The sequence below is a fragment of the Gracilinanus agilis genome, chromosome 5 (genome assembly GCF_016433145.1).
Source record: "Gracilinanus agilis isolate LMUSP501 chromosome 5, AgileGrace, whole genome shotgun sequence".
Lineage (NCBI taxonomy): Eukaryota > Metazoa > Chordata > Mammalia > Didelphimorphia > Didelphidae > Gracilinanus > Gracilinanus agilis.
In genome coordinates this window covers 268,672,449-268,686,938 of record NC_058134.1, presented here as the reverse complement: position 1 = coordinate 268,686,938, position 14,490 = coordinate 268,672,449, and the positions used below count along the sequence as shown (strand labels likewise).

The window sequence follows — 14,490 nt, the reverse complement described above, 5'->3', positions numbered from 1 at the left end:
AGCGTTATACTGATACACAAATAATCTCAAAATTCCTAGAAAGTGGCTTAGAGAACCCTGAGAAGAATTTATGGGAATCCATAATAAGCATCACAAATGAGAAGGTACAGATGGGTTTTGAGCTATACCTTTCCAAAGGAGTACTGGCATGGATGAGATCATAGAGATTCACTGAAGTTTAAGACCCTACCCCATGCCAGTCTTGCATAGTGTTTTAGGATAATGGATCCTGACAACTACTTGAACTGAGCATGGAAAGAAGAAAAAGATTTTAGCAAGATGGTATTTATTTTACTCCTTGTTGTGTGAACATTGATAAGTCATTCAGTGTTTTGGATCCTCAGTTTCACATCTGCAAAATGAAATGTTATTTGTGTCTTTATAGCTATAAGATTGTTTCAAGGGCAGCACTCTGTAAATCTTAAATCACTACCTCAATTTATTATTAATAGTATTAATAAATGGTTATTGAAATGCATAATTTCAAACACTGAAATAAATAACTGGCTATTACAAGACAATATCCATTTAAATAACACTTTGAGATAAAAATAGATTACCTATGGAGACTAATTGTCAAATGGTACCAATAAGAAGTGTTAAAAGGAGCTCAGAGGAAGGAAAAAGCTCTTCAGGATGGAATAAGTCAGAAGGATCTTATGAGAAGAAAGGATTTAGGGCAAGTCACTTCAACTATGTGGAAGTAGCTCTCCTGATTTGTGAAATGAAAGCGTTAGACCAGGTAATTTGAGTTCATTTACAGATCTAAATTGGATGACCTATTATTTAATCAAGACCTTGAGGATAGACAGTAATTAGAAAAGAGACAAGATAGGATGGCATTCTCAGCAGGGAGAAGGGCAAAAGCAAAGAACAGAAGTAGGAAAGATTGAATGAAGTCTGTTCCAGGGACAAGGAACAATGAGGTCTGCAGGGTTATTATCCCACTATATTTGGTATTTCCTCTTATTTTGTCATAGATTTCTTTGCCTCATCAAGTTTTAAAAGATACTTTGCCATCACTCTAGTAACTCAGGACATGGAAACCAAACTATGTTTATATCACATACACACATTCCATAGTTTTTCTGTGATACAATTTCTGGATTCCAGGCTTATCAGCTAAATTAGAAAATGAAGATTGGACAGGAGGAGCTTTCATGTTCCTTCTCACACTACTTCTGTGGTCATGAGCCCCACTCTGTTCTCAAATAACAACGTTCTCTAATATAAAGCAATAGCATGGTCAGACCAAAATAATAAAGATAATGATAAGTTTACTTGTCTCTACCTGAATCTGTCCCGCTTCTATTATATCTTTCTGAAGCTAACTGAATTACAGTATACAAAGTATTTCAGGGAGAGACATAACATACTTTGTAAAGGATAGAATAATGTTTTTGTATTTTATTTCTATGGATCTCAACATAAAGCTCAAAATATAACTCTTTCTGGGTTACAGTAACATTTTTCTGAAGACATCTATAGAGCATTTATTAAGTACTTACTATATGCCAGGCACTGTTAAGCACTGGTGATATAAGCCAACAACACAGACGACCTCTCAAATTTTCAATTAAAAACTCCCAGTACAGGCTCATTTTCTAAGTTGTAGCCAACTGCTGAGAACCTTTGCTTTTATTCCTTAATGTGGAGACTGTTTGTATCTAAAATCATTATCTTTCAGAGGGCAACCTCATATCTCTTAGCAGGTGGTCTTCATGACCAGAAGGTCCCTGAAGTAAGACCACAGTCATGCTAAAAGGGACAAAAAAGGGGCTTTATTTTGCCACTGTGATAACTATAGTTCAACTACTTAAGCAATTTCTTTGAGGTCAATTCTAGTTCCTATTCTAATATTACTGACATTTAAAAGAATTAGAGCACTTTCAAATTATTCAATTACCTTCCTGAGTTTCAGAGAATTTTAATTTTCATCAATTATGAATTTATTACAAAGAAAAGAAGCTTCTCTAAGGTGCAATATTGCTGACATTCCAAAGAAAATACATGATGTATACAGAGACAATGTATATGACATTACACTGGATAAAATCTTGTCTACTATATCTTTGCTCAAAAGAATGAAACAGCCAATTCCTGCAACCACATTTCTTTTTCTTTATTTAAATTCTTTCTGTACCCATGGTTTTTAGAGAGCTATGATAGCACTACCTAGCTATGTGACTCTGGGCAAGTCACTTAACCCCCCATTGCCTAACCCTAACCACTCTTCTGCCTTGGAACCAATTATACAAAAGTATTGGTTCCAAGGCGGAAGGTAAGGGTTTAAAAAAAAAGAAAGAAAAGAAAGCTATGATGGGCTATTTTTCTAGTAAACGAAGTCATATATCCAATAAGAAACAGAAAATGGTGGTTAAAAAGGATAAGAAATGATACCTTCTCAGGGGAATCAATTTCGGGATTTTCATTCTCTTTCAAATCATGTCTGAATATTTCTTTCTCTGGAGACAAACCTTTGAAATTCCTCTTGTATTCTGTTTCAGGGATAGTTGCATCAATTTTGAATGGTGGGACAGTTTTATTTTTACTAAAAAAAATCTTAAAATAAGAACAAGAAAGTTACCTTTCCCATTTTCAAAGGTCAACCACACAAAAATTAGATTTCTAAGAATAGAAAATAAAATACAATAGAAAATTATGACCTGCAAGAAACAAAGGGATAATTCATCCAACCCATTTAATTTTAAACATGAAAAAAATAGACCAGAGAAGTAATATAACTATCCAACTAGGTTATAGCAGAGCCAGGAACTCGACCCAGGTCTCCTGACTCAGAACATAACACACTTTTCACTAGACTACACTGATAAGAGATTAAGTTACAGCACACAAAACTCTATTTGTTGTCCATCACACTTCCATTCATATGCCAAGAAGTTAATGCCTAAAAAGTAGCAGATATTAATACTTCTGTTCTCAAACTGCTTTAAATTATAGTTACTATTAAGGGATGTTAGCCATAGTGTTGAAAGAAAATAAAATGTATTTACTTGCTTCCCAAAATGAAGAGAGGTTTCCTAACTCTGTCCAAGATTACCAATGATCTCTAAATCCAATAACCTTTTTCAAGATCAATTCCCAAAAAGAATTGTCAACAATGACCACCTCCATCTACTTCTCTTCCCTCCCAATTCCTACTCACCTCTCAATCCCTTGTAATTTGGCTTCTTACTACACCACTCTACTGAAACATATCTTTCCAAGGTTACCAATAACTCTTTTGGTCTTTTCTCATTTCTCATCCTTTGTTTACCTTTCTGCAGCTTTTGAAATTGGTCAAATCCTCTCCTCCTAACAGACTCTCTTCCCTTAGGTTCTATACACTACTCTGATTATACATTCTCAGCCTCTTTTGCTGAATTATCCATCTCCCACCTTTTTATCTTAGGAATCTCCAAAGTTCTACCCTGGGCCTTCTTCTCATTTTCTTCATGGCTTCAATTTTCTTTAAGCAGATGGCTCCCAAACCAACAAATTCAGCCCTAATCTCTCTGAGCCTTAACAAAAACTGCCTTCTGGCACATAATGAATACATCCAAAATAGAACTCTTCATTTTTTGGAGGTCATTCTCAACTCTTCCCTTATCTCTCACCTACACCCCACCCCTCACAGCTAAAGTTTGTCAATTCTTCCTCCTCAATATCGCTCAAATCCATCCCCTTCTCTCTACTCATACCACTACTATCCAAACTTGTCCCTAATCATCTTTTTCCTGAATCTCTGTACTAGGCTCCAAACAGGTTTTCCCCATCTCTATTCTCTCCCTCTCTCCACTTCAGCCCTCCACAAAGTGATAATCCTAAAGTATAGATGTGAAAACATCACTCCTCTGCACAAGATCTGGTAATTCCCTCTAGGAGAAAATACAAATTCCTCTGTTTAGCACTGGAAATACTTCACTATTGATTCCTGATCTATCTTTCCAGAGTGCCTGAATTATCCACCATTCCCCGCCCCCCATTCAGTCTACACCCCAAGCAGACCAGCTTCCTTGCTGTTCTCTGTAAACAACAATTCATCTGTCTCTCTGTGCCTTGGCCTATGCTGCCTCCCATGCTGGAAATGCTGCCCCCACCTCCTCATCTTGGAACCCCTGGCTCTCTTCAAGGTACAATGCAACTGCCTCCTCCTTTAAAAAGATTTTTCCAATATGTTAGTGTCCTACCAGAAATTATCTGTACATACATATCCCACATTTATTGGTAATCATGTTTTATCTATTTCACCAGGGAAATTTAAGCTCCCAAAGGCAGGGAGAAACTCTCAATTTTGCCTCTGTATCTAATAGCTCCTACCACAGTGCCCAGCACTGTGCTTAATAAGTCCTAACTGACTGATTTTCCTCAAATTGACCCACCTCCTAACTTCTCTATTTCTCTGGAGAATACCAGTACCCTACTAATCATCCAAGTTTATACCTTCTGGAGTCATCCTGATTTCCCCTCTCTCTTACCTCCTATTATCCAATCATTTGCCAAGTTTTATGATTTTGTTTCTACATCTTTCATATCCAATCTCTTCTTTCTACTCACCTGCCAGGCTTCCACTTGAGGACCTCATTACCTCAGGTCTGAACTATTACAAGGACTTCCCAAATGGTCACTCAGATTCCTCCTTGAAGTTGCCAAAATAATTCTAACCATGTAACTCCTTTGCTCAAAAGTCCTCAGTGGCTCTCTACTACCTCTGGGATAACACAAATTCTCTCTGCTTCACAATCTGACTCCAACCTACTCTTATTCTAACTTCAAATCAAATTGGTCTATAAAGCTGTTCCCTGTGTCACTTCCTATCCTCCACCTCCTTCCTCTTTGCAACTCTCACACATGACAGTTCAACTGAGGTGTCAAGTACCTACAAGAACCCCTTCCTGATCTCTACTTGTAATCAGATAAACAAATCCATCTTATCCCCAAGAAGAATGTTAGCTCCTTGATGGTGGAAGCCATATTTTTGCCTTTGTACCACCACTCCCCCTTCCCAATACAGTAGACAGTATGACAAGTACTACAATCTTAACAACTGTCTGTTAATCTGAACTGTGGAATGCTAGCTAACTACTTCTGAAAATGAGAGCAAAAGAAACAAACTATTGGATAGGAAATAGAAATGCCAACCAAATACATTTCAGTTATTGTCTGTTATAAGGTCAATCCAGTTAATGAACACTATGTATGACTTATACCAACTACTTAAAAAAATGTTGCTACAAGGTTCTAACATTTTAAAGCTCAATATACCATTTTGAGGACAAAAGAAATAGAGTCCACTGACAAAGTGATGGGGCCACTTTACACAGTTAGTCATTGAACAGGTCACCTAATTCAAAATCCATCACACTAATGAAGAAAAAAACAAAGCCCCAAGAGATAATCTTTAAGGCCCATTCTAGTTCTAATATTCTATGAGTCTGAATGTAATGACAAAATTCATTACTCTAGACTTCTAGATTTTAAGAGTTCTTTCTATAATATGCTATATCTTTTAAGAATTAGCTTTTTTTAAGATTTATACTTTATTCACTTAAATGTTTTATATTTTATTTTATGCAACATTTTAAACAGCAATGTTTAATTCATAATTACAATCAATAAGGAAAAATACTTGTCTTTGAAAGCTTTTACATCTCTTGCAATTTTTTACATTTTTATCTTAAATTAAAACAACTCATAAGGCAAAGAAAAGTCCTTTCAGATTTCTCTGAAAATTTTTCTCTGATACTATTTTTGTAAATATCAGAATCTGACTTGCATTTTCCTTATAAATTTTTAATTTCTTATATGGAAAAGCAAGCACGGAAGATATGAAATTCAAAGCATAAAAAATAGTTTTTATTATCTTATTTGTATTCCTAAACACGATTTCTTCCTAAAGTGTGAATCTAAATATAAACTGTATTGATTTGGTAATTTATAACCCCAGGGATTTCTTAATTTAAGGTGCTATGGTTAATTTACAAATTTATCTAACACATCTTTTCAGCTAACAGACTTTCAACATAATAGAACTTTACAAGTTCATTGTCAATTTCTTTCACTCGGCTCTCTGATACATACACATAATTCATAAATTGATATGATTCAAAAAGTCCAAAATGGCTGTTTTAGAACCTTCTCTAATGAGAGGGGTAAAATTAATGCCTAAAACAATGAAAATGACTCATTTGGTTCACTCTAAAGAAATAACATTAACTTAACCCAGTTCTTTTATCTGAATATTAACCACCAGATTTTTTGACAAGTTCCTCTCTGATTTAAGTAACTGAAATAATTCATCCAAAATTTTAAGAAATTGAAGAGATGAAAAGTTTTCATCTTCTAAGTTTCAAATAAGATTTCTAACCTTGCCAACAAATTTAATCTATTAGGACTTCTGTCATTAAGTTTAAAAAAAGCAAAAATATACCTCTTATCAACTCTGGAAAGCTATAGGTAAGTAAAATTTTTTGCACTGAATATAACTAAAATCACTAATAATTCCACAATGATTATAACTGACAAGATTACTGGCAATCATTCTGCCTTATTCTAGCTATTACTAATAGCATATCAATGCACTTCTAATTCTTGAATGGGTTGGAAGTACAAACGTGTGCACACAAAAAAATTAATAAGAGGTCTGAATATACTTACAAAGAAAAAAAGAGAAGGAAATTAAGTCTCTGGGGAAATCTGAAGTAATAACAAGGAGCTTATCTCAGCAATTTAAAGCAAAATTTTCACTTTCCTAGACTTGGCTTCTTTTATGCTTTAATTTAGTCTCTTTAAGGTCTTAGTCCCATCCTAATGTGCATCCCTACCACGTAAAAAGTTACCAAGCATTGTCAACCCAACCTTCAAACTACCTGATCAGCTGCAAGAAGTGGAGAGTTCTCCTTTGGGGTCTTCCATACAAACTGTCTTTGATATTCAGAATTTCTGAGGGAAGGATATAGGGGAGCAGCAACAGACAATCCTGCCTTCCTCCGTAGAATCCTGTCCCACGGCTTAAAAAAAAAAAATCAAAACTTTTTATCCAATTTTTTTAACTTCCACCATCAATGCAACTGCCATTTAAACCAAATCTTAATTTCCCTCCTTCAAGCTATTAAGATTTTTCAATAATAGTTACAACAAATTTAATAATGACATTATTTATTAATATTATGTTCATATTTTAGTTATGAATAACTCTTATTCACTCTCCATCCAGCAGCTGTCATTATTTACTCAGCCACTACTGGGGACACTGTCCCCTACCCAGTAGGCTTCCCCATCACCTTATTTGAATCCCTCCTCCTTGTCTGCTTTCTCTGAGGCCACAAGTTCTTCTCTAATACTAGTTAGTGCTCTTCTGTTGTCCCAATCAGCTGCTGACAGACATGAAACTAGGAAAGAGAGCTCCAACAGGGAATGGAACCCAGGAGACAGCGATAGCCCTCCAAATGCTGCTACAAACCCCTTATGTGCCTTCACAACAACCTGGCCTTGGCATGAGAAAGCAAGGCTGGCAGTGATACTGGGGAGAGCCAGCCAGGCCTCTCCTCCTTCCTCTTAGGATTTTAGTCAATCAAGATTCTCTTGGCTTTCCTGTTGGTCCATGATAAGAAATTGAAAGAGGCCTATTGAGAGGTCAACCCCTAAAGGACAGACCAAAGTATCTGAATTCACCACCTGCCGAGATCGGCTCCCTCCTCCCCTCCTGTCTTCATTTGATCTCTCTCTCAGGATTCAGATATGGAGATGTAGTGAATAAAACCCGGAGGCAGATGATCCACTGTTGTGTGTCACTGGCAGCATTTCCCAAGTTTATGTGGATAATCACGAGTCAAGGCTTAGAAATAATGCCTACCTGCAGCCAAAACCTAGCATTTGCCACTAACCCCTGCAAGTATATATAATACAAGGTTAAAGCTTCCAGTAAGTGCATGCATGTGTGTACACATACACATATACACATACACAAAAACAACACAGTTTAGGTATTTATACTAGTATTGTTATAGCCATTATGAAAATGAGATTTTTTTTTCCCCTTTCTCTTTGAGAAAACTCAATGACAATTCTTACCTGGTTATGGGCATTTTCTAAAAGATCTTGAGTAGACTTTTGTGCTTCTGTATTCCTATTTAATTGTGTAGGATCTGAAATTACTTCTTTATTATTTACCACTGGGTGGATGGTTTCTTCAGCTCCAGAGTCAGCAGAGTGAGATCGAACCCTCTTGGGCACTCTTGGGCCTTCAGGGGTTAAAATTCTTTCTTCAGTCAGGTCAATTTTTTCTTTTGTTTCCTGAGATTTTGGCACTTCTTGGACTTTGGGTTCTGGTAATTCAACCAACTCATTCTCAGAGCCATCTTCTGCCTTCCATTCAAGAGATTTGTGAATTTCTGGGTCATAATAAGGAACTCTTTTCTTTGAAATAAAACTTGGTTCTTTTGTGATTCCTATAAAACACAGTTGATAATAAGAATACTTAGGTGATTCTAATGTTATAAAGACATAATTTTATGTTAGGAAAAGATGAGAAATTCAACTTAAATGAATCAGCTTACTTGAAATTTAGAATCTTGGGGAAAACTAAATAAGGATTTTTCAAAATTAAGTCTACCCTAAGAAATTTAAATCCTGGAAATCTTCTCAGAAAAATGGTCATGCTGTTCAAATCGATTATAACAGGCACCAAAAGCATAACATCATATACTCAGCAAGTCATTAAAAGGACATGATGCCATGGTTTCTAATTATTTTTCCTGGCTACTTTAAAAACATTCAGCTCTGGTGCCATCTAAATTTGAACCTTTTCAAAAGGCTTTCTTATGCAGACTAGTCTGAGAAGAGTGAATATTCCACAGAAATTGAGGGAATCCTCAAGGATAATATTAGTAACAAATAGTAACAAACAAGCAGGCTTTGTAAGAAAAGAGATTCCCAGAAGATTCAACATTAGCCTGAATTTCCTGAGGACTAAGAAAAGATCTTTTTGAACAGCTGACACTATTGCAGTGAATTCTACCTAATGGAATCTATTAAAATAGATGTCCAATTGAAGAGCAAACTTTTTAAAGACAAAATAGAATTTACAGATTGGAAACCTTATTCACAAAACAAACCAAAAGTGTCCAAATTTGGGGGAAGCTCTTCAGCTAGAAACAAAAATTTTACTGTGTGGAGTTCATAAGTCATAAAGCTAGAGTTTCAAGAGACCCTAGAGGCTATACAGTCTGATCTGATTTAATAGAGAGGACACTGGCATAAAGATTAAATGATTTGCCCAAGTTCGCACAGTATTTAATTTTAAATCCTTCATTTCAAGTAATCAAGAAGTGAAAGGAGATGACAGAAACATGACAGTGGAGAGAAAGTTAGTGAGATGTTCTGGAGAGGGTCTGTTACAAAGTGACCATATAAGTAGTGATACAATGCCCAAAGTGCCTCTGCACATCTTCTGTTTGCCACACCCCACAGGCTCTGCTCTCTACCACCACCTACATAACCTTGATTGAGCCCAACACTGGCTTCTGTAAATTGAAGAGTCAGCTTCCATTTCTTCATCTGTAAAAGGAAGGATGTTGACTACATGATCCCTAAGGTGCCTCACCGACTCTATGATGAGTAAAGATACCTCAGGATCCTTTGTGTTCCTCAGTGGCATCATCTCCCTATGCCTACAGACACATAAGAGCAGTTTTTCCAAATCAAGCAATATGCAGAGAAAAGAGAGTTTGTTCCTACCTCCTAACACTACAGTCTCTGGAAACGGAAATTAAAAAAACGAGCTGACTGGACAGGAAAAGGCAAGGACAGACAGCCCCACAAAATTTCTTGAAACTTATATTTAGCATTTTCCTACCTCATTTTCCCCAAACTTCCAAGATCCTTAACTTCTCCAGGCCAATAAGGTTCTTTCCCTGTCCAAGCTCCCTCTCACTATAATATTCCATCTAGGCTTGTTCTCCCCTCCCCAATATTCTTGTTATCCCAAATGATTTACTCTCTTCCACCTGTTACCCTTCCACCTAAAATCTAATTGGGGTCAGCTCATTCCAAGAAGGGAATCTGATCAAACTAATTCAATGCAAAAGTATAGATTATCAAACAGTGTCACCCCAACTAAAGTCTGCATTTTAGGATATTTATTTGTGCTTTATAATTTCCCAAAGATTCCAATTGGCAGAATTCCATGCAGTCTAACACCTATCAAAGTCATGCAGTAATGTCTCACCATGGCATATATGTGAACCTGAAGTCTTGAAAGTCTGTCAATAGAACAAGCTCTAGCAGGTGCTACCAATATGTAAAGGCTTCAAGTTCTGACCCTGAGAAGAACTGTGTCTCTCCTGAGAGAACCAACCTCAATTTAAAACAGTTGGCCCACTCCAAGGATGGTCACAGTATCTATCAAGGCATGAAGGAGCTGCCACTTGCACTCAACAGCAAAGAAATCACAAAGCTTTTGAAGTTTTTAAGGATGACTAAGACAATTTTAGGCAGCATCCAGTAGCAGTTTTTGAGCAAACAATCCATTCTCAACACTGTCAGAAATACAGAAGCCAAACTGTCCCTGGTTATTTATTATTTATCATATATGCTATTCTCTCCTTCCCCCAGATGATCCCAGAAATCCTCTCTAATTTAATCTGTTAAAGCTCTCCATATTTCCCTGGCTCCTGTTCTGTTACCCTGGAACCAAGGTCACCCAATAAGACACAAACTAAGCATGTTTTGTAGGGTACCAAATAGGAAAGCCTCTTCCTGTTCCTGTCCTGCATGGGAAAGTCTCATCTGAATCAGGATAGGAGTGAAATGTAGGAAGAAAGCTGCCTCTCAGGAGTAAAGGTGGGGTTGGAAGAGGTGGGTGATAAACACAGCAGCCCCTTCCACCAAATCTGTTCTCTACAGCCTTAGCTTCATAGAACTTTCAAAAATTACACAAAACATTGGCAGAAGTACAGGTAAAAATTTACCAAATGCTACTGTGCCACAGTATTTCACCTGACTATTTGCAGCAAAGTATAGTCAGTGTAGTAACCTTAAATTAGCACTGAACATATCAAGTTCATATATGTCAGCTAGGACAACCACAAGGGCTCACCATTCAAAAAATGCAAAGCCAAACTGAAATATGATTCTGCCCAGTAAGAAAAAAATTAGCACAAGTTATTTAAGAGCCATCAATTTAGAAAACTTACCTATTTGATCTGATCGAAGTCCAGCCCATGGACTTTTTTGCTTTTCTGGAGAATTACTGAACTCAGAGAGATGTGAATTTTTCCACAGAAAGTTTCTCTGATACTCACTCAGACCCTGTAAAACACAAAGATGTAGAGGTCTGAGATAGAAACTTCATAGACAAACACCATTAAGTAATATTTGGAATCTTTTTTAAAATTCCAAATCTCAGGATTAGTAATCAAATACAAAAATTATCCCTTGGTTAACTGAGTGATGAGAACTTAAATGTTATTTCTTCAAGGTAGATCATCATTACTATAAGACTTACTTACTAATTCATGTCTGACTATGAGATATTCTTCTATGGGAAGTCTTTCTTGAGTTCCCTCCTATTTATCATTCTCTCCCCCCTCAGATGTCTTAATTTTACTTCTCTATTTACATACATATCCCTCAGAAGAAAGTAAGCTCCTTGAGGGGAGGCACAATTTATGCTTTTTTGTCTTTGAATCTTACATATGGTAGGAATTTTATTATTCTTGTTGAATCAAATTAACCAAGACTTACTGAAGTGGCCACTGGATGGCAGGATCTAGGTAATATGGTTCAGTATTATCAGTTTTAGCAATAACTTAAACTGTAAGAACACACAGCTACTCTGTCAGGCCATGTGATAAGCAAGTCACTTTTTTATCCATTGTTTTAAAGGGCAATAATCCCTTTAAAGATTTCCCTTTAAGAATCCCTTTAAGAGCTAGAAAATATGGTTTTCTACCTGAATCTCCATTTCAAAAAAGAATGAAAATGCAGAGGATCACAGATTTAGAGATGAAAAAGACCCTAGAGTCTTGGACTATGTGGTCCAATCTCATTTTATAGATGAGGAGAAAGAGGTCTAGAACTGTGAAGTCAATCACTCAAAGCCATGCACTGAAGAGGCACAGCAAGTACTAGAATGGAGGGCTCTGAGTCAAAGCATCAAAACTTACCAGGGAGTTGCCTCTGCCTATTCCAAAAGTTTTGGCAAGCAGGTTATTTGATTTAAGCTAAATGACAGAACCTGATCTTACCAAATGATATGTCAAATAACAATTATTTTTAAATTGGCAAAGTATTTTACATACACCCTCAGAATTATCTACATGTGCATACCAAGTGTTCCAGAAGTCTTAATGCAATTATAAGTTTTAATAGCTATTAAACTACTCTTTAAAAAAGCTTATAACTGCACTAAGTCATATAGAAGTACACATATATATTTTATATATGTAATATATACACACATACAACTATATATAGAAGACAGGTGCATAGAAGAAAGCACTAAGACTCTGAGGAGACCCTATATATATGTGAGTGTATGTATCTTTACATACATGTATACACAAAAACATAGGCACAGGGCACAAAAGACCACACTAAGACTTTTGGGACACTCTATCTATGTATACACATGCATATGGTAACAGTCCATATGTGTATATTGATTATGTATGTTTGTGCATACATATATATGCACATACACCTATACACACACACACACACACACACACACATACAGCAAGGTGGCACAGTGCATTGAGAGCACTGGAGGAGTTGGGAAGACCTCAGTCTTCTGAATCCTGTCTTAGACACTAATAGTTGGACCCTAAGAAAATCACTTCACTCCTATGCCTCAGTTTCCTCAACTGTAAAAAGAGACTAATCATAGCACCTAACTTCCAGAGCTATGTGAGGATCAAAGGAGATAACTGAAAAGCATTTAACCCAGTGCCTGGCACATAGTAAGAGTTACACAAATGTTGGCTGCTCTTAGTACTAAATGAGGTACCCCCTGAATGCTCTTTGCAAGCCACAAAGCACTATATAAATGGTAGCTATTATTATTATTATTATTATTATTATTATTATTATTATTATTATTATTATTATTATTATTATTGTTAGGGGAGCTGGCCTGGAGTCAGGAAGACTCATCTTCATGAGTTCAAATTCAGCTTCAGACACTTGCAAGTCACTTCACCCCGTTTGCCTCAGTTTCCTCATCTATAAAGTGGCAAACCGCTCTAGTATTTTTGCCAAGAAAATCTTAAATGGGGTAACTTAGAGTCAGACCTGTCTGCACAACAAAAATTATTATTCTTATACATGACGCCCCCCAAGTCCCAGCGCAGCTTTCCACATCACTAGAGTCCCGCCTCTGCTCCAAAGCTTCAGCCCGCGCTGGGACTACGGGGCGCCTCGCAGAGACCCAGCGTGCGCTGGGACTATTCCGCGGGTCCTCCGCTCCTCTCCCGCCCACAGCCGTACCAGCCGCCCCTCCCCCTATGCTGGAGTGTCTCCACAGGAAGTCTGAAGAGAAAGAAGGCCGAGCACGGACGACAGGCAGGACGCCTGGGCTTTTTTCCCCCAGCTCTGTCACTAGCCGGCCGCACAATCAACTACGTCCATTCCCGCCTCCAGGTCTCAGTTTCCTCGTCTGTCAAATGCGGGGGCAGGTGCTGGAGTTTCCTCCGACGCCGGGCTCATGCTCTCCCTGGCCCCGGCCAGGCCCAGCGTCCTCGGCTCTGGAGCTCACCTTGAAGCGGACAGGCATGTCTCCGCCTCCGCCAGGCCGCAGCCCTCCCTTCGCCACCGGACAGTTAACGGGACAAAGAGCCCGTGGGGTGGGCGGGGCGGCCCAGTCCGTGGCCCCGACCAGGCGCCTCGGTCCGGCGTCCCCAGCGACGCGCCGGCGCGCAGCTCACCGGACCCGCCCTTAAAAGGCGGGTGTGTCCCGCCCCCCCCTCAGACTGCCGAACCAATTGCCACAGGGGTCTTACCTGCATCGGACCAATGAGGACTCATAGGGGCCGATGAGCCCGCCTTCGCTGCCCGCCCAAATGCGGAGCGCCAATGGCAATCACGGGGCGGGGTCTAGAGGCTCGCCCGTCACTCACTCGGGTGGGCGGGGCTTCCAGGGGCGCTCGGGCTCCCGGGAATGTTCTAACGGTCTTATTCTAGGGCCATCGCGGACCACGGAAGAGCTGATTCCCAGAACCCCGCCCAAACTGTAAAGACTCCCTAATGTAAAATGGTGATGAGAGTACTAGCAGCTCCCAGGGTACTCCCAGGGTAGTGAAATAACATTTGCAAATCATTTTGCAGTCCTTAAAGTGCTATATGAATGCTAGCTTTATAGATATATATATGTATATATACACTTACACACATAATATGTACCTTTATATGTAAAGATACATAGATATAATCTTTATATATAAAGATATGTTTATTTATAATATACATATATAAAATATATAATAAAGATAT

At 38.1% G+C, this 14,490-nt stretch overlaps 1 protein-coding gene across 1 annotated transcript in view; it reads right to left on the bottom strand.

Annotated features, from left to right (window-relative positions):
• Window positions 1-13,774, bottom strand: part of MDM1 (Mdm1 nuclear protein) — a 33,027-nt gene extending 19,253 nt beyond the window's left edge. The window contains exons 1-5 of the mRNA XM_044677694.1: window positions 13,757-13,774; window positions 11,196-11,310; window positions 8,074-8,450; window positions 6,870-7,010; window positions 2,401-2,562 (exon numbers count right to left, since the gene is read on the bottom strand). Of these exons, the coding sequence (XP_044533629.1) occupies window positions 2,401-2,562; window positions 6,870-7,010; window positions 8,074-8,450; window positions 11,196-11,310; window positions 13,757-13,774 (813 nt within the window). The remainder of the gene's footprint in view (window positions 1-2,400; window positions 2,563-6,869; window positions 7,011-8,073; window positions 8,451-11,195; window positions 11,311-13,756) is intronic.
• Window positions 13,775-14,490: the final 716 nt, after the last annotated feature.